A 26,415-nucleotide genomic window follows, 5' to 3' on the forward strand; every position below is an offset into this window, starting at 1 on the left:
TATCCCCCAAAGTCTGCCCAATTACCTGTAACGATGATTAATATAGCTTTGAAATTTCTACAGCTAGTATATCCATCAAAAGAGGCTTCATTAAGTGAATTATGGTTCATCCAGACAACAGAATATTGTACAGCCATTAAAAGGAAAAATGGCAATCTGTAGATGCTGATATGGAACCATCTGTAAGACATACTGTCAAGTAAAAAGGACATGATGTAGAGGCATGTGTATGGTACTATCCCTTTAATGTAAACAAACAGACATATGGACACAACTATTTTTTTATGTTTATTTATTTTTTAGACAGACAGAATACAAGTGGGGGAGGGGCAGAGAGAGAGGGAGACACAGAATCTGAAACAAGCTCCAGGCTCTGAGCTGTCAGCACAGAGCCCAATGTGGGGCTCAAACTCACAAATGGTGAGATCATGACCTGAGCTGAAGTTGGACACCCAACCGAGCCACCCAGGCGTCCCTAGACACAACTATCACAGCATATGTATAAAATTATTTCTTAGAAGGAACCAAGAAACTATTTAAGGACATTCCCTTAATGAGAGGAACGGAGCATGAAAATTTAACCTTTCATTTTTTATCTTACTATTTTGGTAGAATTTTCTAACCTTAAGAATGTATTTGCAAGGGTAGGGGGCCTGGGTGGCTCAGTCGATTAAGCATCAGGACATTAGATCTCAGCTTAGGTCATGATCTCATGGTTTGTGAGATGGAGCCCAGCACTGGACTCCACACTGACAGCTTGGAACCTGCTTGGGATTCTCTCTCTACACATCCTCTGCTGGTGTGCACATGCACGCACACTCTCTCTCAAAGTAAAAAAATGAAAAATAACTTTAAAAAATTAAGGGGCAACTGGATGGCTCAGTCAGTTAAGCATCTGACTTTTTTTTTTTTTTTAATGTTTATTTATTTATTATGAGAAAGAACACACAGGAGAGGGGCAAATAAAGACAAAGAATCTTAAGAAGGCTCAATGCTCAGCACAGAGCCCTATGCAGGGCTCGATCCCATGAACCGAACCGTGAGATCATGACCTGAGCCAAAGTCAAGAGTCAGAAGTTCAACCAACTGAGCCACCCAGGCACCCCAAGCATCCAACTCTAGATCTCAATTCAGGTCTTGATCTCAGGGTCACAAGTTCAAGCCTCACATTGGGCTCCACTCAGGGTATGGAGCCTACTAAATAAATAAATAAATAAATAAATAAATAAATAAGTAAGTAAGTAAGTAAGTAAGTAAGATCTCAGGGTCACAAGTTCAAGCCTCACATTGGGCTCCACTCAGGGTATGGAGCCTACTAAATAAATAAATAAATAAATAAATAAATAAGTAAATAGAAATAAAAAGTAATTTTTTAAATGTATTTTTTGAAAGAGAAAGAAAAAGCACACATGAGAGATGGGGGGTGGGGGGAATATGAGCAGGGGAGGAAGAGAGAGAGAGAGAGAGAGGGAGAGAAAGAATCCCAAGCAGGCTCTGTGCTGTCAGGACAGAGCCTGACAAGGGGCTGAATCTCACGAACCATGAGATTATGACCCAAGCTGAAATCAAGAGTTGGATGCTTAACCAACTGAGCCACCTAGGCGTCCCAAGAATTTACTTTTTTTTTCATTGTCAACAGGGATTATCTAGTCGGTAAGATTTTAATTTTGGGTTCCTTCTTTGTTATTTCTTCATATTTCTTCCTAACATTTAAATATACAAAAGTCCTTTCATTCTTATACTGTCTTACCAGACCTTCACAACTGCCATGTGATCTAGTTAAGACTACATGTGATAGTGCTGTGGCACAGACAGAAAACCGAGGTGCAGAGCAGCCAGCAGCTTCGCAGGTCCTCCAAAGCAGGAGATACCTCTTACAACAGGTAACAAGATTTTCCCAGAGATACACCAACCACTTCTCAAAGGCTATTCCTCTAGGGGCTCCTGTGTGGCTCAATCAGTTAAGCATCCGACTCCTGATTTTAGCTCAGGTCATGATCTCACAGTTCATGAGTTTGAGCCCCACAACAGGCTCTGCACTGTCACCTTGGGATTCTCTCTCCCTCTCTCTCTGTACCTTCCCCTGCCTGTGAACATGCTCTCTATCAAAATAAAGAAACATTTAAGGAAAAAAGAAAAAAGAAAAAGGGCCTTCCTCTCTCCTTTACCAAAGTTGTTGCTATGCTTATATTCATGCCTTTAGATACAAACACAATTTGAATACAGGCAGGAAGATCAAGTAATTGGCTGCTTTCCAGATGTTGTGTCAGAATTATCACACCATTATATAACAAGCAAGAATATTTAATTTTTCAGAAAGACCAAAACCTAAGACTGGCCCGGCTGTCAGGAAACTGAACATCTGAACTATTGCCTAGGGCCCTCACCATGGCTGTCTTTTTACACCGCAATCTGCAAGCAAGGAACATGCTGTAAAACTGCTTATACACTTGGACTCAGTAACCTTAATGTGAAGAATACAGCCCAGGATAAAAATAAATCATTTGTGAAAATGAAAAAAAAAAAAAAAGCTCTTTAGATAAAACTCTGGGGAAAGTAGATTTAGTTCACATATTTAAGGGGCACCTGGGTGGCTCAATCAGTTGAGCGTCCGACTTTGGCTCAGGTCATGATCTCATGGTCCATGAGTTCGAGCGCCACATTGGGCTCTGTGCTGACAGCTCCGAGCCTGGAGCTACTTTAGATTCTGTGTATCCCTCTCTCTCTGCCTCTCCCCTGCTCATGCTCTGTCTCTCTCTCTCTCTCTCTCTCTCTCAAAAATAAAAAAATAATCAACGTTAAAATCAAATCAACATTAAAAAACAATTTAAAAACGAGGTGGGGGAAGGGGCAGTGAGAGAGGGAGATCCAATCCCAAGCAAGCTCCACGCTGGCAGCATGGAGCCCAACATGGGGCTCGAACTCATGAACTATGAGATCATGACCTGAGCTGAAACCATCGGGAGCTTAACCAACTGAGCCACCTAGATGCCCCTAAAAACAAGAGTATGTTTAAATAAAACCTAATGTAGGAGCGCCCAGATGGCTCAGTCAGTTAAGCGTCGACTTTGGCTCAGGTCATGATCTCACAGCTCCTGAGTTCAAGCACCACGTGGGGCTCTGTGCTGAAAGCTCAGAACCCGGAGCCTGCTTCAGATTCAGTCTCAGTCACTCTCTGCCCCTCCCCCACTCATGCTCTGTCTCTGTCTCTCTCTCTCAAATATAAATAAACATTAAAAAAAAATTTTAAATAAACCTAATGTAGTAGGACTACACTATAAGCTCCATTAGGGAAAGGAAGGACTAATGCTCACAGATGCCAAATAAATGAATTAAAAAATAAAATGATGGTGATGTGAGCTAACCTTACAAAAGGATAGAAAATACCCTTAGGCAGACTGACAAGACCTACTTGAAAAACATCTATAATAACAATAGCTAATTAACTCTACATATATTAACTCATGTAATCTTTAAAACAATTGCAGAGGTAGGTGGCATTAATTCTCATTGTAAAGATGAGAAAACAGGAACAAAGTTAGGGATATCCTAGGACACCCATTTGGTAAGAGGCTGAGCCAGGATTTGAACCTTAGACCCTGCAGCTCCAGATTCTTAACCACCACATATGCTTATTTATGAGCTACATCTTTGAGTTCTCTTTACTCATCAAATGAGGTTTAATAATGGCCTCTGTCTTGGGTGCTATAAGGATTGAGAAAAGGTCTGCAAAGTCCTTACTTGTCTAACTCAAAGTAGATACTCAAAAAATGGCAGCAGAATTTTCCAAACTTAGAATACATTTACAGTTAATGTTGTACTGACAAAAGCTCTGGGTTTCATTTTGGGAGAGGTGAAAGAGTACTGCAGCCATGGTAAACGGAGGTCATGCCCTCAGCAACCCCATTATGCTCAAGAAGGAACCAAGGACTTAAAGTAATAAATAATTAAAGTGATAGATGGGTATGGAACAAGACCTTTCAACAAGTCAGCTGAGATATAGGGGAAAATAAACCCTGGGACACTCAAGGGAAGAATGTCAATCACCAGAAACTATAGAACAAGCTTTGTGATAACCCAATAGTGCTTACCACCAGGCTTGCATTCAACCTCCATTTAGTGGTGATGGTGCCTCTGAAACTTAATTCAACCCCCTTTCAATGGAGGGACACTTCAAGTGAAAGACCAGCTTAAATCTTCATGCCTCCTTCACTCAATAAATATTTACTGAATGCCTATGTGCCAGGTTCTGGAGATAGATACTGGGAAGGGAAGACTACCCCAACCCTGTTCTCTAATGGAGAAGGCAGGCAATAAACAAGTTACACAAAGAAAATAACTTCTGTCAGGATAAGCACTGTGGGGAAAAACCCAACAAAATAATGTGAACCAGTGACATGGGAGGACCACTTTAGATAAGTGTTACAAAGTACTCTGAGAAGCTGAGGTCTTAGCAGAGTTCTAAATGACCAGGAGACAACCATGAGAAGATCCAAGGGAAAATTTTCAGCAAAGGGAAGTCCTAGAGGCAAGGTGCCTCGGGTGGGAATGAGCTCCCCTCTCCTTCACATCCCTAGGAGGTGGAAACTGACTACCCTGCAGCCCACCGTGCTGTCCCATAAAAGCATAAACAGTATCAGCAGGTCCAGTGACATGGCAATCTCACAGGAGGAAGTTTCCAAGGGGACTCTTTGCCAAAGTTCTGTCTTGGAGGACAGTCAGGAGTGATTAAGGATGGGAGCACAGTCAGGTTTCAGACTCACATTCTGACCAATCCTGGCTCCACTTATTGTTGGCTGAGTTAAGATGAGAAAAATCACTGAATCTCTCTCTACTTGCCCATCTACAAAATGGAATTGATAAACCAACCCCTACCTCCTGGGGTTGTTGTGAGAAATAAGTGAGTTAGTAGATGTCTAATACTGAGCACAGTAAACACTAAATATCCAGTACTAGCGATATAATGGTTGGTGTAATAGTAGTACTAGCAAAAAGGACATCAGACACAAAGGATTACAGTCGATATTATCATGGAATATTAAGAAAAAATATCCAATATACTAAGGAACGTAAGAAGTATGTCTTTAGCCTGGGGAGACGACAAGTTGGTTGAAGTAGGGGCAAGGGCCCCTCTACCACTACCCTCATTTCCTCAAGGACACAGAAGGAAGACTGAGTCTAAAGTAAAGACCAGTTCCATTCCTCAGGCCCTTCCCCAGGTCACACTGTTAAGAGCTGAATTAACCTCTTTTATTTGAAGGAGGAAGGAAGGAAGCAAAGGACAGGGGGGAAATCAGGAAAGGTGGAAGGGAAAAAAAGAAATAAGCCAAAAATTCTCTACCCTCTTTACAGATACTAGAAATGCTTTCTCTAAAAGCCAAGCTTTTCCTTCCACAATTAAAATTCAGAGAGCAAACACAAGTTGAGTTTACTCATTCCAAATTACTGAGAATGAGCTGGTCAAATCAGTGGATCTTCCCAGAAGCAGTGTAAAGAGCCCTCACGCCCAGGACTGGCTCCAGAATATATTTGTTCAATGACCTTTGGCACCTTACTCAACCTCACTGAACTAACCATCCTACCCTCACAAGTTCCTTCTTTTTTCATCACAGTTTAAGGACGGAGACTGGCCAACATGCCAAGCTAGAAACGGAGGCATTACCCTTGCCACCAACTCACAGTCACCACTTTGTAACACCTACTTCTAAGTCTCTTCCAATTCTGGCCCCCACCAGTTCTAATCCAATTACTACAACAGCTTTCAGTGGAGCTCAAAGCCCCTAGCCACAACCTTCCCAGATCCAAATCAATATTGTCTTATAAACTGACATCTTCTGACTGCCTATTTTATTACAGACCCTCTTCTATGTGCTGTGTATAACCATCATTCCATTTAGTGTCTTTTAGGTTTATAATGATGATGATGATGATTCTCGGTTTTTATTTTTTTAAATTTTTATTTATTTTTGAAAGAGACAGAAAGTGAGAGGTGAGGGGTATAGAAAGAGGGAGACACAAAATCTGAAGCAGGCTCCAGGCTCTGAGCTGTCAGCACAGAGACCAATGCGGGGTTTTTGAACTCAAAGACCACGAAATCATGACCTAAACCAAAGTCAGATACTCACCCGACTGGGCTACCCAGGTGCCCCAATTCTCATTTTTTAAATAAAAAAACTAAGCTGTTGGGGCATCTGGGTGACTCAATCAGTTGAGCATCTAACTCCCAATCTCGGCTCAAGCCATGACCTCACAGTTCATGGGTTTGAACCCCACTAACAGTGCAAACAGCGTGAAGCCTGTTTGGGATTCTCTCTCTGCCCCTCCCCCACACACAGGTTCACACTCTCCCTCCCTCAAAATATATAAACTTTTTTTTTAAAAAGCTTTAAAAAACACAGGAAAGTAGGCTGAGACTCTTGATCTTGGGGTTGTGAATTCAAGTCCTATGTGGCGTGTAGAGATTACTTAAATAAATAAAACTTTTTAAAATTTTTCTTAGGGCACCTAGATGGCAATCGGTTAAGGATCCAACTCTTTATTTCGGCTCAGGTCATGATCTCAAAATTCGTGAGTTTGAACCTCAAGCAGGGCTCCATGTTGCCAGTGCAGAGCTGGCTTGGACTTCTCTTCTCTCTGCCCCTCCCCTACTCATGCTTTCGTGTGCTCTCTCTCTCTCTCTCTCTCAAAATAAGTAAACTTTTAAAAATAAATAAATAAAATACTGTTTTTTCATAGGAAAGTAGGCAAGCTTAACAGAGGGGCAGTAGCACACAATGGCTAGATGTCAGAATTCTTGGGAGTGGGACAGCCTGGGTTTCGATCCCAGCTCCAACATTTTCCAGATAACTTGCACAAGTTTTCTCTCTGAGCATCCGGCTCCTCATCTGTAAAATAGGAACAGTACAGTACCAACTTCATGCCTTCATACAGGTGCTGGGAAGAGAGAAATTACTTAGCACACAGCCTGGCTCTCAAAGTACTGCTCTTGCAGCCACACAGCCAGACTCCTTGTAGTTCCAACCTCCAGGACCTTTGCTCAAACAAGCTGATTCCTCTGCCCAGTCCTTCCACACCTCCTTGAAGGGCTTGCTGGGCCAGCAGCCCACTCTGGTATTCTCCCACGGCAGTCTGGCCCACTCTCTGGGCCACAGCACTCAACATGCTACACTGAAACTGCAGGTCTCTGAATGATCTCTCACAAGGCCCTAAACACCCTCATTGGAACCCTCAGCATTCAACAAGCAGTGTCCTTATGTGGTGGTCAGGTGCTTGTTAAATGTCAACTTCCTCACTGACACAATAGTATCAAAAACAAGAAAAAAGACAAGTATCATTCCCCTAGACGGAGGTAGGGATTCAAGACAGCCATCACTCGGAGGCTCCACGGGCAAATGTAGGAACCATTACCACTCTTTAGGGGCAGGGGGAGGAAGGCAAGGCACAGGGAATGAGGCACCTGAAGACAAGACTACAATTTTGCTCCCTGGGCCTAAGAAAAGTTATATTCAGTGACAGGAAGCTCCAGTCTATCTATAAATGTTGGTAACTGTGGAGTGGGTTAGTGTGGCTTCCTTTCAGATAAGGGAGTCTTTAAAAACATACCCAACTAAGCTGTTCTTACACAACTCCTTAATTGAGGTATCACTATATCATAAAACTTTGTTTTAATTTTTTTAACGTTTTTATTTTTGAGAGAGAGACAAAGACAGAGCATGAGTTGGGGAGAAGCAGAGAGAGAGGGGAACACAAAATCCAAAGCAGGCTCCAAGCTCCAAGCTGTCAGCACAGAGCCTGATGCGGGGCTCAAACTTGTGAACCAGGAGATCATAACATGAGCAAAAGTTGGACGCTTAAACGGCTAAGCCACTCAGGTACCCCAAGCAAACAATGTAGATATGGAGCCATTACTCCATGGGGGATACAAAGACATTTTCCTGAATTACAACTGTTTGGCTGCGTATGGGGTTTTAAAGACAAACACATCATTGGAGCACCTGGGTGGCTCAGCCGGCTAAGTGTCAGTCCTCAGCTCAGTTCATGATCTCAAGCCCCACATCAGGCTCTGTGCTGTCAGCTCAGAGCCTGGAGCCTGCTTCAGGTTCTGTGTCTCCCTCTCTCCCTGCCCCTCCCCTGCTCATGCTGTCTGTCTCTCTTTCTCAAAAATAAATAAACATTAAAAAAAAAATTTAAAGACAAACACATTATTGAACGGTCAACTAATTAACCTTATTCTTTAAATATTAACTTATATTCATGGAATATATAAACATATATATAATGTTTTTTAAAAAAATTTTAAGCAAGCTCCACACCCAATATGGGGTTCAAACTCACAACCCTGAGACAAGAGTCACATGCTCTACCAACTGAGCTAGCCAGGTGCCCTGTGGCCTTCATTAATAGCAGGAAATGGCTAACATTTACTTCACAGGCTAAATCCTTGACAAATATCTTATTCTCAACAATGCAGATTATTTGGCAGTATTATCCCATTTTACAGAGGAATAGGAGAATGAGAGCAAATAACTTGCCCATGGTCTCCTAGCCAGGCAGAAGAGCTGGGCTTTGAGAGCCAGGACCTCCTCTAAGACCCCCCTATACTTATACTACTTCTAAAAGTAAGACCTTTGGTGGGGCACCTGGGTAGCTCAGTCAGTTAAGCATCCAACTCCTGATTTCAACTCCGGTCATGATCTCACAGTTCATGAGCTCAAGCCCCACGTTGGACTCTGTCCTGACAACAGAGAGCTTGCTTAGGATTCTCTCTCTCCTTCACTCTGCCCCTACGCCACTCATGCACACACGTGTGTGTATGTGCTTGCACTCTCTCTCAAAATAAATAAACTTAAAATAATAATAATAGTGGGGCGCCTGGGTGGCTCAGTTGGTTGAGCAACAGACTTTCAGCTCAGGTCATTATCTCATGGTTCGTGGGTTTGAGCCCCGCATAGGGGTCTGTGCTGACAGCTCAGAGCCTGGAGCCTGCTTCAGATTCTGTGTCTCCCTCTCTCTGCCCCTCCCCTGCTCATGCTCTGTCTCTCTCACGAAAAAATAAATAAACATTAAAAAAAATTAATAATAATAATAGTAAGGCCTTTGGAAATAAAAATGAGGCCTTGGGATATCTGCATACTAATGATAGTAAGGGATTACTATTAAGATGTTTTGTGTAAAAATGAAAAAAAAATTAAGTATCTTTCCCTCTTATAGATACTACTGACATAGTTACAGATAAAATACAACTAACAAACATGAAAAGATTTTAAAAATAATTTGTGAGAAATAAAACAGAATAACAATAACATACACTCAACTCTTCACAGTTTACCAAATTTTGATAACCCTATACATTAGGTTTTCTTACTCCCATTTTTAAAGATTAGGGAATGGAAGGAAAGGGTAACATTTACTGATACCTCCAATGATCAATGTGAGGCAGTTATGATGATACTTGAATAAGGAAACAGAGGTCCAGGGAGGTTAAGTAACTACTTATGCTGGAAGTCTGCCTCCACTGCCCATGCCATGGTGAGAAGCCCAAGAGGTTTAAGCCACATGCCCAAGTTATGTGTAGTCCCAAGATAATGGCAGGTGATAGAACTCAAACTCAGGCATTTTGCCTCCAAATACTGGTCCTTCCTACCACATCCCATACAGCCATACAGAAAGGTGTCTCTTTAACTATCTTGCCTTTCTGAATTACAGAGGTACAATTCTTATATAGATCACAACACAACCAATGTCCTACTCATCCAAGCACATTGGGGGCACCAGGGTGACTCAGTCGGTTGAGCAGCCAACTCTTAATTTCAGTTCAGGTCTTGATCTCAGGGTCGTGAGCTCAAGCCCCATGTTGGGCTCCACGATGGGCATGGAGACTACTTTAAAAAAAAAAAAAAAAAAGACAGGGGCGCCTGGGTGGCTCAGTTGGTTAAGCGTCCAACTTCAGCTCAGGTCACAATCTCGCAGTCCGTGAGTTCGAGCCCCATGTCGGGCTCTGGGCTGATGGCTCAGAGCCTGGAGCCTGCTTCCGATTCTGTGTCTCCCTCTCTCTCTCTGCCCCTCCCCCATTCATGCTCTGTCTCTCTCTGTCTCAAAAATAAATAAACGTTAAAAAAATTTTTTTCTTTAAATAAAAAATAAAAATAAAAAATAAAAAAAAAAAGACATTGGACAGCATTCACCACTCCATGGGACCAAGGGACAATCAAACAGCACAACTCAGCCATGCCCAGGAGCCTCAAGAAAGGGAAAGAGGCAGCCTGAGCTAGAAGAGTTTGGCTTCTACAACTGAGGCATGTTTGCATGGTCAGGAACAAAATCTGGGATGAAATGGCAAGGCCACCTCTTCTCTCAGTAGTACTTAAGTTCTGGGTTCCAGACTGACACCTGTTTGATATTATAATTAAAGTTTAATCAAACCTCTGGGTAGAAAAGTAAGGCATTTAAATAAGGATGTAAGAGCACTGGGATCATGCTTATACACAAAAATTGGAACAATACAGAGATTAGCATGGCCCCTGTGCAAGGATGACACTCAAATTTGTGAACTGTTCCATATTAAAAAAAAAAAAAGAGCACTAGGATTGCAGGCAAAGAAACTTGGACTCCATTAGCCAAATGACCTTGGACAAGTTATTTAATCTCAGTTTCCACATCTACTAGGTGAGGATAATAGATAAATTGTAAAGATTCAATAAGCTCCAACAGAGTGCTCAAAAAAACACTGACTATGTTTATTATTATTGTAAAATATCCCTATTTCCAAGCCAGGTTTCCACAATCTAGAAATCCCAACATCTGTCCACCTGTAGAAGCAACAAAGGTATGTCAATCCACCTTGCTGTGCAATTTTTCCATGTGGGAAAGAGACCTTTAAAAAATCAGATCTCGGGGCGCCTGGGTGGCGCAGTCGGTTAAGCGTCCGACTTCAGCCAGGTCACGATCTCGCGGTCCGTGAGTTCGAGCCCCGCGTCGGGCTCTGGGCTGATGGCTCAGAGCCTGGAGCCTGTTTCCGATTCTGTGTCTCCCTCTCTCTCTCTGCCCCTCCCCCGTTCATGCTCTGTCTCTCTCTGTCCCAAAAATAAATAAATGTTGAAAAAAAAAATAAAAAAAATAAAAAATCAGATCTCTATTGGGGCACCTGGGTGGCTCAGTCAGGTGAGTGTCCAACTTCCGCTCAGGCCATGATCTCGCAGTTCACGAGTTCGAGCCCTGCATCGGGCTCTGTGCTGACAGCTCAGAGCCTGGAGCCTGCTTCAGATTCTGTGTCTCCCTCTCCCTCTGCCCCTCCCCTGCTCGTGCTCTGTCCTTCTCTGTCTCTTAAAAAATAAAGTAAAACGTTCAAAAAATTTTTTTAAAAAATCAGGTCTCTACTAAGACAAAAAGAGCTTGAAATTGTCACCTTAGATGCCTGGGAGTCAGCCTTTAAAATCCTAGAATTATGTTCCTGACATGGGATAAGTTCTCATCAAATCAAATCTTTTTTTTTTTAAGTTTATTTATTTTGACACATAGTGTGAGCAAGGAAGGGGCAGAGAGAGAGAGAAAGAGAGAAAATCCCAAGCAGGCTCCACATTGCCAGCACACAGCCCAACTTAGGGTTCAAAACCATAAGCCTCAAGATCATGACCAAAGCCAAAACCGAGAGTCAGACGCTTAACTGAGCCACCCAGGCGCCCTCATTTTTTTCTTTTTTAATGTAAGGTCTATGCCTAGTGTGGGGCTAGAACTCACGACCCCGAGGTTAAGAGTCACATGCTCTACAAACTGAGCCAGCCAGGCACCCACAAACCACCATTTTAAATCCTTCCCCAAAGTCCATGGATCCACCACCTCCCTTTCATACAAACTGCCCTATTTATGCTCAGTGACTCACACCAGGCTCCTAAAATTTTATGGGATTTCTGCAAGCTTGTTACTTCCATTATTTGGTCAAAGAAAGCAAAGAACAGCTGGATACCTAGCCTAAGACCTAGCAAAGCTGTCACAGCATTATAAATTGGGGTTTCAATTTTCAGTAGGTTACCCTAAGTTAAGGTTAGTCAGTTAACAACCTATAAGGGGCAATTGCTGAGAGAGATGAATAAAACAGGAACATCCTCCCTTTCTCTGAGCTTACAATCCAACCAAGGAGGCTCTAACTAAGCACACATTTTGGTTAAAGAATGTTTATCACGAAAACTGTAAACTTCCCCCCAGTAGCTCCTAAAAAGGAATGGAGACTGGGGAGTTAGAGACAACCTTGAGCCCTGATTTCTAGGCAGTGTCAGCAACTGCCTTTGAAGATAATCAGGTGTTCTCAAAGAACTATTAGTTTTACTCACTGATGAAATTATTTGAAATCTAGATTACTTGTCATCCCCCTTAGCAAACTCTTGTCTGAGGTTTTATGGCTGAGTGTGTCATTAAGAAGAAAAGCACTTAGGGGCGCCTGGGTGGTGCAGTCGGTTAAGCGGCCGACTTCAGCCAGGTCGCGATCTCGCGGTCCGGGAGTTCGAGCCCCGCGTCAGGCTCTGGGCTGATGGCTCAGAGCCTGGAGCCTGTTTCTGATTCTGTGTCTCCCTCTCTCTCTGCCCCTCCCCCGTTCATGCTCTGTCTCTCTCTGTCCCAAAAATAAATAAACATTGAAAAAAAAATTAAAAAAAAAAAAGAAGAAAAGCACTTAGAAGTCATTTTTAAATAGTGTTTGGACTCAGGATACACTTTCAAATTACAGACAGGGAGTCTGAGCACCTTTCAAGTCCCGGAAGAAGTACCAGGTAGCTGATTCCCCACTGATATGCAAGACCTTTGGGAGAAGAGGACTAAAAGCATTACATCTCACTTTCCTCATACTCCAGCCAAAAGCAAACTGCCTGCTTCCCTTTTAAATTTCATTCTGCCTAGCCTGGTAATTGAAAGCAAAAAAGAAAGTTGGGGTGGGGAGGAGAAGAAAACACTTTTTAAATATATATCAGATAAGAGATACAAACATGGTTGTATGTAAACTACAAGACTCCCTCTTAGTGATTCAGGGACGTACCTAACGTTGAATGAACACTGAAGAACACTGAGAAGGTTAGGCAATTTTGAATGAAGTAAAGCATAGAACTGGCAGAGGACATGGAGGCAGAAGTATGCTGAAGTTGGGTGTGAGGACAAGCTGGCTGCCTAGGCTAGAAAAGAGGCAGTGGAAGGAGTGACTCGGACGAGGGAAGGATTGGCAGCCTGCCCAACAGAGCACGTGAAGGAAATCAGATCTAACAACATGCTCCCACAGACACTGGGTTTCTAAGCAAGGTACTAACAAAGACTCAGAGCAGGGTAAACCTTGGAGATAATCAGCCCCTCATTTTGCAAACGGGGAAAATGAGGCCCACTAGCATTAAGTGACTTGCCTCGGGTCTCACAGTGAGTGGAAGAGCTGGGACTAGAGCCAAATCCAGATCAAATCCGTTACTGAAGAGGATCTGACATTCATGTGAGGGATGAGAGGGAGGGGGAGGCACAGGACACAAAATAGTCTAGTCATTCAGGTTTGTCCTGATTAGGGCCCAGAACAGGATCATGCTGGAAAAGGCCATGACAGATGACAGCCAGGGAAATAGGTACAGATGACTTAAGACATTTAGGGAGGAAAAACCCACTAAAACTCAGAAATAGAGATGTTGGTACAAAAACAGAGAGAGCATCCCAAGCATAGAATCCCCATCAAAGAATGTCACCTTTCCACCAGCATTCCCCTTTGTGAAGTTCTCATACAGAGATAAGCCAGGAGCTTCTATCCAAGGTCCAGGCACCTGCCTTTCCCAGGCCAATTTCCAGAACCTAGAAAACCAAGAAGGACTCCTTGGAAATTCCAACACCTATCAGCCTGAAAACCTGGGGTATCTCAGACTTCCTTCCAACCCATAGTAGGATGACAAGTGAGGAATTAGAGACACAAGATGGCTAACTACTATATAAGCTCTGAAGTATTTATTTACTAGAAGACTTCATGTCAAGAATGATGTTGACAACTAGAGCACCTGGCTGGGTCAGTCAGTAGAGCACTCACCCCTTGATCTCAGGGTTGTATATTTGAGCCTCACGTTGGGCACAAAGTTTACTTAAAAAAAAAAAAAAAATTAGAGGTGGCTGGGTGGCTCAGTTGGCTAATTGTCCGACTCTTGATTTTGGCTCAAGTCACAATCTCACCGTTCTCAAGATCGAGCCCCACAGACAGTGCAGAGCCTACTTGGGATTCTGTGTCTACCCCTCTCTCTGCCCCCCCCCCCCCCCGCTTATTCTCTCTCTCTCAAAACAAATAAATAAACTTAAAAAAAAAAAAGAATTATGTTCACAATTAAGCAACAAATATTTAAGCATTTAAATTTGACAAAATACATAGAAATTCAAACTCCCAAAGAAATTTTAACCATGGTTTTAAAAGCTAAATGCTAGAATAACTGTAATTAAGTATAACTCCCTAGTCTTCAGAAGGGGACCATGGCCTTGTACAAACTTGAAGGGATGTGTCTGGATAAAGAGAAAGTGGAAAATAATACCCCAGCAAAAGGCTAACCACCACCTTTTTGTTCCCAGAGATATCCATGGCTTTGTGTATAGAACCCCACTACTCCAAGTGTAGTTCAGTTACATTAGCATCACCTGGGAATTAGAAATGCAGATACTAAGGTCCCACCCTAACCTATTAGATAAAAATAAGCATGTTAGTAAGACCCTCCCCCCCTAGACAATTTATGTGCACGTTCAAGTTTGAGAAGCACTGACGCAGAATACTTTAAAAATGCACCATATATAGCAGTACCAAAGTACCAAACAGGCATATAAAGAGACAAAATACCTGCTCACTTTCTGTAATCATATTTTATTGGGTACTGCTGAGACAGACCTCCAATGTTTTTTAATCAATTTGGTACTTACTAACGACCATATGATCTAAATGTGGGATACATTTCACTTCCTGAAATAAAACACCTTAGCTCTAGGGCCTTCATGAACATGAAATATGAAACAGCTTAGTTGTTCTGAAATACAATAATGGTTAATTTTATTCAAGTTCCAACATTGAGTTCAGAGCACTTCTCCACAAGCCCCATTAATTCCACAGGTTCCTGGGAGTATCATTAAATCCCCCAGCATCCCTAAGAAGCAGGTGCTTGGCAAACATCCAATCTCCAAATGAGATTCAGAAGGACCTGGTCCTGAAAATGCAGTACCTTCATTGCCTGACAGTGTAGCTTCTCAGGCCCAAACTCTCTCCCCCACTGAGGCCTCATACAGCTGCACACTCAAGTACTTCCCAAAAGGGAGAAAGGTCAGATGTATCATTATCCCATAAGCACTTGGGATTCCAGCTGTGGAGAAATTAATCCGGTTAGGGGTGCAGGCAGAGAAGCCCTGAATAAGATCTGGAAAGGCAGAGGGTAATACAAAAGAAAGAACCTACTGAGAGGCTTTTAAGAGACAAGAGGTCCCAGATACTTAGAGATTTTAAGGTGGGGACTGGGAACAAGGCTTGGCAGACATGTGAGAAAATGATGGGGGGAGATAAGTATCCATCCCCCACCTGCACCTCAGAGACAAGAACAAAAAGAGTGACGAAGAGATTCCTCCAAATGACCTCTTTTCTTGATAAAAGGAAAGAAGAAAGCCAAAGTCGGGAGGAAGCTTAATGAGCTGGAAGCAAGACTAGAAGAATCTCTTCAGATTTTTTTCCCAATATGGGGAAAAAAGCAAAGAAGAAAACAGTACCCATCTAACCAGAATCTTATAGGAAGCAAACTACCCAGATAATAAAGAGTCCTGTGAACAACCAAAGAAATGCGAAGGGATTCCTTTCCAGTTTAAACCCATGCTGGGGGGTAAGGCAGTCCTGGACCTGAGGCCACACCTCCCATATGAGTAGAAAAGGGAAAACCTCTAAAGACACCAGTAAGCAGAGCGGCGTCCAAAGAGAGTTAGGATTCAGAAAAATGCAGAAAATGGGATAAGGCGAACCAAGACAGAAGAGTTTCTGTTAGTAGAAAACAGAAAGATAAAAGATAAAGTAGACACACATGCAGGCACCCTTTAGGAGGGGGAATCTTCCCCTTAGGGGAGGGGAATTCAGGAGGTGTGACTATAGGAAGTGTGCTCAGAAAAAAGGCCACAGAAGCAGAGAAAGTGCTGTGCTGAAGAAAGATACGCATTCACCAAAGGAAGAGGAAATGGGTGCCCTGACCAACAGGGAGAGCACCTAAAAGGGAAATGGGGTTCCAAAGAGGAAAGGAAACTGAGGAATGAGAATGTCTTGCATAGCAGAAAAGCTAAAAGAACAGGAGACATGCTCAAGAACCAAGGATCATGGCCGGGAAATGAGAGGACAGAAAATATGTGTGCCCTCTGAGATTTAATAAGCATCAGGAAGGTGGCTGCACCCTGAGAACTGTGTAACCAAAAAGGGTGGACTCTGTACATCTTGAAGGTACAGGAAATAAATACACTTTCAGAATGAAAACCAATCTCTCCAGGAAATAAGGTAGTTCAATTTGAGGAACTCATGAAAATGGGTGCAACCCCAAGAATACAGTGACTAGAAAAAGCAGTGAATTCCTTTATTTGTGCAACTGCAAATATCTATCTTTAAACTTCAGGATTTGGATCGCAGACTCTGGAAATGAGGTGCACCCCCCACTTTTGAAGGGCTGGGGAAATGAAGTGGCCCCCAAATTTAAGAAATCTTGGAAAGCATATTGCAAGATCTGGGGCCTGGAGAACGGGATTCTTCCTTGGATTTATGGGAATATAGATATCCCCAAAACGTTGGTTGTTGGACCCCAGATCTGAGACTCAATCATGGGGCAAACCCCAAAATTTGAAATGGAGTGCGTATTCAGAATTGAGGCTCGGAGAAGGGAGTGTCCTCCCAGTTTGGGGGTGGGTGCTTGGGAAATGGGGTACATCCTCAGTTTGAGGGGCTTTGGAAATTAAGATAAAACCCCAGGGCTGGAGTTTAAGAAAGGGGGTGCACCACATTTTCTAAACTATAGAGAAAGGGGACACTCCCATAGTCAGGGGCTTGAGAAAGGGGTGTGCTCCCCAGAATAGGATAAAAGATTGAATAAAAGAAAACGCGTTCCCAAAGCACAAGGCAACAGCAGAGGCTGGTGGTGGAGCTCTCGGGGGCCACAACAGCACAGGTTCTAGCCCTAGCCCTTACCCCCCACCCCCAACACGGCCCGCTCCGCGCCCCAAGCCCGCACCCCGCGGCCCAGCCCCCTCGGGCGGCGCTGATTGGCCGCGGCCGCCGTCATTCCCTAGGGCAGCCCTGGGGATTGGGCGCCGCTCGCACGCCCGCCACGCTCTCAACAGCGGTCCCGGGGCCTCCCTCCGGGCTGGGCGAGCGGGGCCGGGACGGGAGCGAGGCCGGGCAGGAGCAGCGGTGGAGGCCGTCACCGCTCCCGCTAGCACCGCGCGCACGGCGTGGGCCCGGCCCAACCCGGCCCCGGCCAGCCGGCTTCTCCTCGCCGCGCCTCGCCGCGAGCTCACCTCACAGCCCCGCTCCGGCTGCGCCGCTCCAGGACCAACCGACAGAAGGACTCTGCGTGCTGCGCACCACGTGACCCCCGGGACGCGCCCAGCGTATCCCCCGCCCCCCACACACTCGCACCATCGCCACCACCGAGTGACGCAGCGCCCCAGCTGCCCCGCCCTCGGCCCCGCCCCGCCCGATCCCCGTGGCGACGGCTCCGGCGGGCCACGCCCCCTGCCCTGACGCGCGGGAACCACGCTGGCGCCCGGATCCACAGCACGAAGTCCCCACTCACCCATAACCACTGAGGTTACACGAAGCCTGGGACTGGACACTATGTATCACCTGTGAATAATGTCTCCTAAATGCGTCTCGAAGCCTCCCACTTTTTCTCCATCCCATTGCCAACACTGCAGTCTAAACCACCTCTCTCTTAGATAATGGTGGTCCCCTCCATCGCATCACCCTTTTCCTTTACAATCTGTTCTTCACATACAGAGGTGGAAGCTTTTCAAAACTCAAGTATAATCACAGCCATCCCCGGCTCAAGGCCCGTTGCTCACTGTTCTTCGGATTGAAATCTTAATCTTCATGGTAGCCTATCAACCAGGCTTTTCAAAGTCTGAACCTAACCTACCTGTCTCACATTTTCTCACATCCCGCTTTCCAAACGTTCTCTGCTCAAGCCAGGTTGCTTGCCGCCTCGGGGTCTTTGCACTAATACCTTCTCTACTTCGCCTCATTAACTCCTAGGAAAGGATTCCAACTGCTGGTGTGGAGAGGACCTGTAGTTTGCCTCTGGGGAGCGAGATCAGAGTTGCAACCACACCAAAAGAGTATGAAATGTTTTCCCAAAGGAATTTGGGAAGTCCCAAGGAGAGGTGCTAAACAATTGTTATTTATGAGCCAAGGAGGACTTTATTTTACATTGGAAAGACCAAGCAGCCAGATTGCACTTTGTAAAATGTAAGTCCGATTATGTCACTGTACTGCTTAAAACAACCAATCTGTCTATTCATCTGCATCCTTCATCCTTGCTCATCCTCTGGCCACACTGACTTTCTGTCAGTTTCTATGGCTCTTTCTAAGTTCTTTTCCAGCTCCTGGGTCATTGGATAAGTTGTTGCTTTTTGCAAAGCTGACTCTTCATCATGCAGGTCTCAGTTTATCATCTCCTCAGTGAAACTCTCTTCGGCTACATTATCTAGAAGAGCTTCCCTCCATCACATGCCTGCCCCATGACAATTACTCTCTGCCTTATCACTGTTCATTTTCAACAAAGCACTTAACACAGTTTTAATTATTTCATTTGTTCTCTTGATTGTATTTGTCTATTTCGTAAATTAGAATTAGGGGCTGTCTTATATCAACTGAATTGTCAAACCTGACGAATAATAGATATTCAATGTGTATCTGTGGAAAGAATGAAAGGGAAAGAGAAGCCTATCAGGCTTGAAGAGGGCATTACTTTGGGGCGGAGGGCAGTGCTTAGGAAGAGGTTCTGGGAAACCAGCGACAAAAGCTTCATTTGTGTTCACTTTGGCAGCACATATACAAAAATGATAACAATACTGAGATTAGTGTGGCCCCTGCCCAAGGATAGCACGCAAATTAGTGAAATATTCCATTGTAAACAAATTTTTTTCAGGAATCTGAGGACCAGAACCACCTGCATAAACTCAGCTAAGTGCTCCAATACAGCTAAGAAAGGACCTTCCCAGGATCTTCTTGGTTTAACATGAAATCATTCAAATGTTAGTGGCTGTTGTGGCATATGGAGAATTTATTGTCGCACAACCATAGTAATGTCAAGAATCCCAGACTCAATACTCCTGCATAAATACAACATGTTTCTTCACTTATTCAATATGTATGCATTGAGATCCACGCTTGAACTGGGCACCAAAGACACAGGGCAGAATGACATTTGGGCCCTACTCTCAAGGATCTCAAAGCCTGGAAAAGAAATCATCACAGTTTGGGGGCACCTGGGTGGCTCAGTCGGTTGAGTGTCCGACTCTCGGTTTCAGCTCAGGTCATGATTTCGCGGTTCATGGGTTTGAGCCCCACATCAGGCTCTGCACTGAGAGTGAGGAGCCTGCTTGGGATTCTCTCTCTCTGTCTCTCTCTTAGCCCTCCCCTGCTCACTCTCTCTGTCTTGAAATAAATACATAAACTTAAAAAAAAGTTTAAAAAAATCTTCACAATTTGTAAGTTAAAATTCTTAAAAAAAATTTTTTTAATGTTTATTTTTGAGAGACAGATTGACAGAGCGTGAGCGGGGAAGGGGCAGAGAGGGAGACACAGAATCTGAAGCAGGCTCCAGGCTCCCAGCTGTCAGCACAGAGTCCAACACAGGGCTCAAACTCACAAACTGTGAGATCATAATATGAGCCAAAGTCAGATGTTTGCCCGGCTGAGCCACCCAGGCACCCCTGTAAGTTAAAATTCTCTTTGACTGTTGCAAGTACAATCACTGACACTGTTGCCAACACAAGCAGAAGAGAACTATATTACAGAAATATTGAGGACAGGGCACCTGGGTGGCTCAGTACATTAAGCAGCTGGACTCTTGATTTTGGCTCAGGTCATGACCTCACAATCGTGAGATCGAACCCTACCTGGGGTTCTACACTGACAGCACGGAGCCTGGTTGGGATTCTCTCTCTACCCCTCCCCTGCTCACACATGCGTTCTCGCTCTCTCTAAATAAATAAATAAACTTAAAAAAAAAAAAGGATATCAAGGGCCTAGAGCATGGAGGAGGGCAGGCTTGGAAAATCAGCAGACAGAAAAGGAGCTTCACCAAGAAGCAGCTGCTTCTGCCAGCAGCACTACACACCACAGCTGGGATTGAATCCTAACATCCTTTTGTCTTTGAGTCACTCACTTAAAAGGCAAAAAAAAAAAAAAAAAAAAAAAAAATCTTGGCCAGGAGCCGCTGTTGATTGGTCAATCTCAGGTCACATGAATTAATTCAAGCTGCCAGGGAAAGAGGAGAGGCACAATCTGCCCCTAAGGATATTCCCGCAAATTGGGGAGGGAGGGGAGAACTGATGCTGGCCAGGCAAAAATAACTTGATGCAGATATGAATAAAGTATCTTGAGAGTTAAACTCTTTCTGATTCCTGCAAAACCTGGTTTGCCAGCTTCTTCTAAACTGGATGTTCACTGGCTGCTAGTCACAGAACTCCATTTGCCAAATTCTGATCAAAAGCCTGGTCTTACCACTGCCTCCCTGGCACCATCCATCTTTGGGCCTTAAGAACCTCTTCAGCATCTCACTAGTAGTTGGTCTCAACCTCCCAATTATTTCTTAGATCCTTTCTTCATACAAAATAGGCATTCAACTAATAGTTGTAATTAGTGAATAAGTGAATGAATGTAAAGCAGCCTCAATTCCACAGAGTAGAATCTCTCCTGCTAAGTATCTAACCAATTTAGAATCCTGACTTCAGCCTGTAAAATGACAGCTCCACAACAAAATCGTGCATACACCCAAAGTATACAGCAGCACAAGAGGCATTCAGTAGCTACACGGAAAGTCCTCTCACTCCGTAAGCATCTCTTCATTACTCTTCATTACTCTTCATTACTTTTCTTCTTAAATTGTCACATTTAGGTTAAATAGCATATGAGAAAATGTATTATAAACTGCAAAGCTCTATATAAATGATTTTCTGATTGCTTCCTTCCTAGATTCGTCATCACCTGGAGTATTCAAAATGTCCTTGACTAAAGAGAAGCAGAACTAAAAGCCTTAAGTGAGATAGGATATTCAATTAGAGAAAACTAATCTTTCTCAGCCTCTAGCTAGCAAACCTTTACACTCTGTCCTTATGCAACCCCAAGGTATTTACAATGAGTCTGTCTAGAGTAAAGGGGAAAACTAAAATAGAAATCAAACCCCTTAGCTGTGACTCATACTGAACAGACCCCATATACTCAGAGCATCACCAAGCTTGAGCCTGTCAGTCTCCAGAGCAGGAACTGGGGCATGATATCTGCAGCACCCAGCTGAGTGTGAGAACTCAGGAAGCCGGAAACCACAGTCACAGCAGCATCTGAGAGGTCCAAGAACCTTCACAAGGCGCCAGGGGCCCAAGGGAAGCAAGTTGAGTCTTGGCCCTGGCCTGAGGTCTTCCAGTCTGGACCTGATGGAAAGTTCTTGAGCCTTAGTGCTCTCCAGGTGAGGGGGAGGAGAATTAAGTAGGAATTTCCAGCATTTTGCAAGATTATAAGAAGGGAGGGAGAAGAGGAAAAGGAGAGAACATTTTTTATTCTTGTCCTAGCTACTAAAAAGAGTGATAAAATTCCCCTGGACCACTTCAAGGGACTATGTCCTGTTCAGCTCTGTACCTTGGGGACCCCAATACCTAGCACTGTTCCCTGTACTTTAAGCATACTTAATGCATATTTCTTGTGAGTTGAAACTCATGCCAATCAGAGATAAAGAGAAAGGGGGGAGGAGTTTAGCTCTAGGGACTAAAAGAATGGAATGGAGGTTTAAAAAATTGATGAAATGAACAGTCTCTAAATCTGCTGGTGCTCCACTCTCCAAAAGTCTTATAATTTAATTTTAAATAGTTAATGGTTTGTCATATGGTTCAAATGCCAGAAACTATATAAAAGGTATACAATACAAAGTTCCCTCAAATTCCTGTCATTGGTCCTATTTCCACTGGTTAATCACTATTCTTACTTTCTTAGGAAGACTTTAAGGATTTCTTTTTTTTTTTTAATGCCACACAGGTTTTTTTTTTAAGTTTATTTAATTATTCTGAGAGAGAGAGAGAAAGCACAAGCAGGGGAGGGCAGAGAGAGAAGAAGAGAGAGTCCTAAACAGGCTTTCGGACACTTAACTGACTGAGCCACCCAGGTGCCCCCTTTCAGGATTTCTCTATATATATATATGTATATAAATTCAAATATATTCTGACTCTTTTATTCAAAAGGAAGCATTTTTTTAAGATTTTTTTTTTCTAAGTAATCTCTACACCAATGTGGGGCTTCAACTCACAATCCCAAGATCAAGAGACGTGATCTACTCACTGAGCTAGTCAGGGGCCCCCAAAAGGAAGCATTTATATATGTTGTCCTCCATCTTACTTTTTTTTGCTAAACAAGGTTAGACACCCTAGAATACATTTTGTACAATGGCATAAAAATAATTTCCTCATTATCTTGTTTTACTTTATTGCTGCATAGTATTCCTTGTGTGGATGTACTATAATTTGCTTCATCAGTCCCTTATTGAAGGAAATTTGGGTTGCTTTCAATCTTGTGCAATTTATTTCTTTTTAAATGTTTATTTATTTTGAGAGAGAAAGCATGCACGTGTGAGTGGGAGAGGGGCAAAGAGAAAGGGAGAGACAGAATCCCAAGCAGGTTCTGAGCTGTCAGTGCAGAGCCTGATGCAGGGCTCAATCTCATGAACCATGAGATCATGACCTGAGCAGAAATCAAGAATCAGACGCTTAACTGACTGAGCCATCCAGGTACTTCCAATCTTTTGCAGTTTAAAAACAATGTTCCGGGGCGCCTGGGTGGCGCAGTCGGTTAAGCGTCCGACTTCAGCCAGGTCATGATCTTGCCGTCCGTGAGTTCGAGCCCCGCGTCGGACTCTGGGCTGATGGCTCAGAGCCTGGAGTCTGTTTCCGATTCTGTGTCTCCCTCTCTCTCTGCCCCTCCCCCGTTCATGCTCTGTCTCTCTCTGTCCCAAAAATAAATAAACGTTGAAAAAAAAATAAAATAAAAACTAAAAACAATGTTCCATTTACAAATTGTAAAGCACATGTGCACAGACAGAACTGTACTCTAAATTCTCAGAAATGGAACCTATGAGCCACAGCAATATATGCATTTATAACTTTGTTAGAGATTGCAATTTGCCCTCTATAGATTCCGCAAAGATACATAACTCCACAGTTGCAAAATGTGTCACAAGTAATCTGTTACTTGCAATAATTAAATCCAGCAATTTATTTATAGTTTAAGTGAAAGAAGCAGTTTTGAAATTATTCCCATTATCTTAGTCTCATTTACTTTCATTCCCGGTAAGGAAAGAAATGAGTAATGTTCTAGTTTCTACTTACAAATGTGTATAACACACTGCACAATTGTGTGTATCATATATGTCAATGTCACCCCCCCATGTGTCTTTAAAAGAGATATATCAGAAATTATCTTGATGATTTTGATGTAGAATAAAATATCCTTAAGCATGAAAGGACAAGCCATTAAGGAAAATATTATATATTGAACAACATTTAAAAATTCTATTCTGTCCACAAGTATAACATACATAAACAGATAGTTTCAGGTATGTAGGGAAATGAGACTGGGAATGGAGGCTAAGGAAGTGTAACTCAAACAAAGAGGGGCCATTCACTTTGTTTCCAATGTTCATAAACGATGCTGCATTAAGAAAAAGTGAAAAGGGGGTAAAAAAGAAAACCTACTTAAGATAGAACGTGGTTTTGGCTAAAATGAAGCCCAGTCTCGGGAGGATTAAAAAATTGATGATGAGGGTGCCTGGATGGGTCAGTCGGTTGAGCGTCCAACTTTGGCTCAGATCATGATCTTGAGGTTCATGGGTTTGAGCCCCACGTTGGGCTCTGTCCTGACAGCTCAGAGCCTGGAACCTACTTCAGATTCTGTGTCTCCCTCTCTCTCCGCCCTTCCCCCCATCATGCTCTCTCTGTCAAAAATAAATAAATATTTTTTAAAAATAATTCATGCTCTGTCTCTTTCTGTCTCAAAAATAAATAAACGTTAATTTTTTTTTTTTTTTTTTTTAAAGGGGCGCCTGGATGGCTCAGTCGGCTAAGCGTCCGACTTCAGCTCAGGTCATGATCTCGCGGTCCGTGAGTTCGAGCCCCGCGTCGAGCTCTGTGCTGACAGCTCAGAGCCTGGAGCCTGTTTCAGATTCTGTGTCTCCCTCTGTCTGATACTCCCCCATTCATGCTCTGTCTCTTTCTGTCTCAAAAATAAATAAACGTTAAAAAAAATTTTTTTTAATTATTTAAATGATGGTTTGGGGAGATATTTTATTTTTAAAAAGGGGGGGGAGAGGGGCGCCTGGGTGGCGCAGTCGGTTAAGCGGCCGACTTCAGCCAGGTCACGATCTCGCGTTCCGGGAGTTCGAGCCCCGCGTCAGGCTCTGGGCTGATGGCTCAGAGCCTGGAGCCTGTTTCCGATTCTGTGTCTCCCTCTCTCTCTGCCCCTCCCCCGTTCATGCTCTGTCTCTCTCTCTCGCAAAAATAAATAAACGTTGAAAAAAAAATTAAAAAGGGGGGGAGAGAAACAATGTTGCAACAAAAAATTCTCTTAGTGGGGTGCCTGGGTGGCTCAATCAGTTGAGTTTCCGACTTTGGCTCAGGTCATAATCTCACAGCTTGTGAGTTTGAGTCCGAGTTGGGCTCTGTGCTGACAGCTCAGAGCCTGGTGACTACTTCAGACTCTGTCTCCCTCTCTCTGCCCCTCCCCTGCTCGCACTCTGTCTCTGTCTCTCTCTCCCAAAAACAAATAATAAAACATTAAAAATTTTTTTTAATTCTTAGTGATGATCATTCATAACGTTTCCAATTGTTATAAACAATGTTTCATTAAACAGCCTTGTACTCTCAATACAGGAGAAAAAGAGAAAAAGTGGAGTTGGGCTGGCTTAATGAAAATAGTGAACCAAGAATATGAGTATATCCGTGTAATTATATGTATTTGAAGTTTAAAAAAAAAGTGATGATGATGGTGGTGATGGTGAAGAACGTTAATAACTGACATTCTGCTGCCCAAATCCCACTGGATTTCTTCTTGCCTGCTTATTGACTCACTAAGACCCAAAAGCTCTCTTCACCTTCTTGCTGCCCCACACTTGTGCGTTTGAAATCTCACCTCCGTGACTTCACCCAACCCAGCACAGGCCATGGTTCCTTGGGCCTAAAACCATATCTCACATCCAATCTTAATTCCAAATTCCAGGCTCTAAATAGCACTCTAAAAGTCACTGGGTGATAATTATGGAGAAACAGGTAGTTCCAGGTACTCTCACACCTTATTCCACTTTTTCTGCTCTCTTTGACTATATCATTGTCTTTTTTTTTTTTCCTTGCTTCTTCATAAACCCTTTTCAGGTCTTTATGCTTTTTTTAAAAGTTTACTTATTTGTTTAAGCAATCTCTACACCCAAAGTGGGGCTCAAACTCATGATCCCAAGATCAAGAGTCACATGCTCCTCTGACTGAGCCAGCCAGGCGCCTCTGGGTCTCTATACTTTTCAAAGGTTTATTTATCCTAGCTGCTAAATCATCATCCCTCCTCCTCCTTTTATTTTCAGGTGAGGCTTTTCATTGCAAGAGATAAAATAGAGGCAGAAACCTCTGCATACTTGGCTAAAGTAGAGACGAAAATTGCCATAAAAACCCAAATGACAAAACCTGACAATTACAAGAGAGTTGGATCCTGCCCACATTTAACTCTCCCTGCCCCAGAAGGCCTCTGTCCTCCCACCAGATGCCTTGGGGTAGGACCTCTGACTTTTCAAAGGCCAGATGGGGAAATAAAATTTATATTTATATTCCCTATAGATTTCCAATTTTTTCTTTCACTCCTACACACTCACCTTTGCCTATCTCCCCTTCCTATTGTACTTCAAATCTTTATCTTACCCCCTTTTTTTAATATGTATTTATTTAGGGTGCCTGGCTGGTTCAGTCAGAAGAGCATGCAACTCTTCATCTCAGGGTCTTGAGTTCCAGCCCCATGTTGGGGGAAGAGATTACTTAAACAAATACAACTTCTTTTTTTTTTTTTTTTTTTTTTAAGGGGCGCTGGGTGGCTCAGTCGGTTAAGTGTCTGACTTCGGCTCAGGTCATGATCTCACAGTTCCTGAGTTCGAGCCCAGTGTCAGGCTCTGCGAT

At 43.3% G+C, this 26,415-nt stretch overlaps 2 protein-coding genes, 1 non-coding gene and 1 pseudogene across 8 annotated transcripts in view; 3 read left to right on the forward strand and 1 right to left on the reverse strand.

Annotated features, from left to right (window-relative positions):
* PHF20 (PHD finger protein 20) overlaps positions 1-26,415 on the reverse strand; it is a 176,044-nt gene that overhangs the window by 133,200 nt on the left and 16,429 nt on the right. For 3 of the 6 annotated variants that reach the window (XM_040447182.1, XM_040447181.1, XM_040447176.1), the window contains exon 1: positions 17,515-17,626. The exons of 2 other annotated variants lie outside the window; for them this stretch is intronic. The gene's annotated coding sequence lies outside the window, so the exon portion shown is untranslated. Of the gene's footprint in view, positions 1-13,706; positions 13,803-17,514; positions 17,627-26,415 lie in introns of those variants that run through there. One more of the 6 variants, XM_040447180.1, reaches the window with a different exon arrangement.
* Positions 10,462-10,565, forward strand: LOC121012595 (U6 spliceosomal RNA). The gene has a single exon (XR_005782177.1). It is a non-coding gene; the product is annotated as a U6 spliceosomal RNA (small nuclear RNA).
* Positions 16,822-17,740, forward strand: LOC121012038 (proline-rich protein 2-like). Its single transcript, XM_040446796.1, has 2 exons — positions 16,822-16,902; positions 17,111-17,740. Exons 1-2 carry the CDS (start codon positions 16,822-16,824, stop codon positions 17,738-17,740), a joined length of 711 nt encoding a protein of 236 aa, XP_040302730.1.
* On the forward strand, positions 19,028-19,140 carry LOC121012604 (uncharacterized; annotated as a pseudogene).

This window comes from Herpailurus yagouaroundi, unplaced genomic scaffold (assembly GCF_014898765.1).
Source record: "Herpailurus yagouaroundi ecotype Mexico unplaced genomic scaffold, PumYag 196, whole genome shotgun sequence".
Lineage (NCBI taxonomy): Eukaryota > Metazoa > Chordata > Mammalia > Carnivora > Felidae > Herpailurus > Herpailurus yagouaroundi.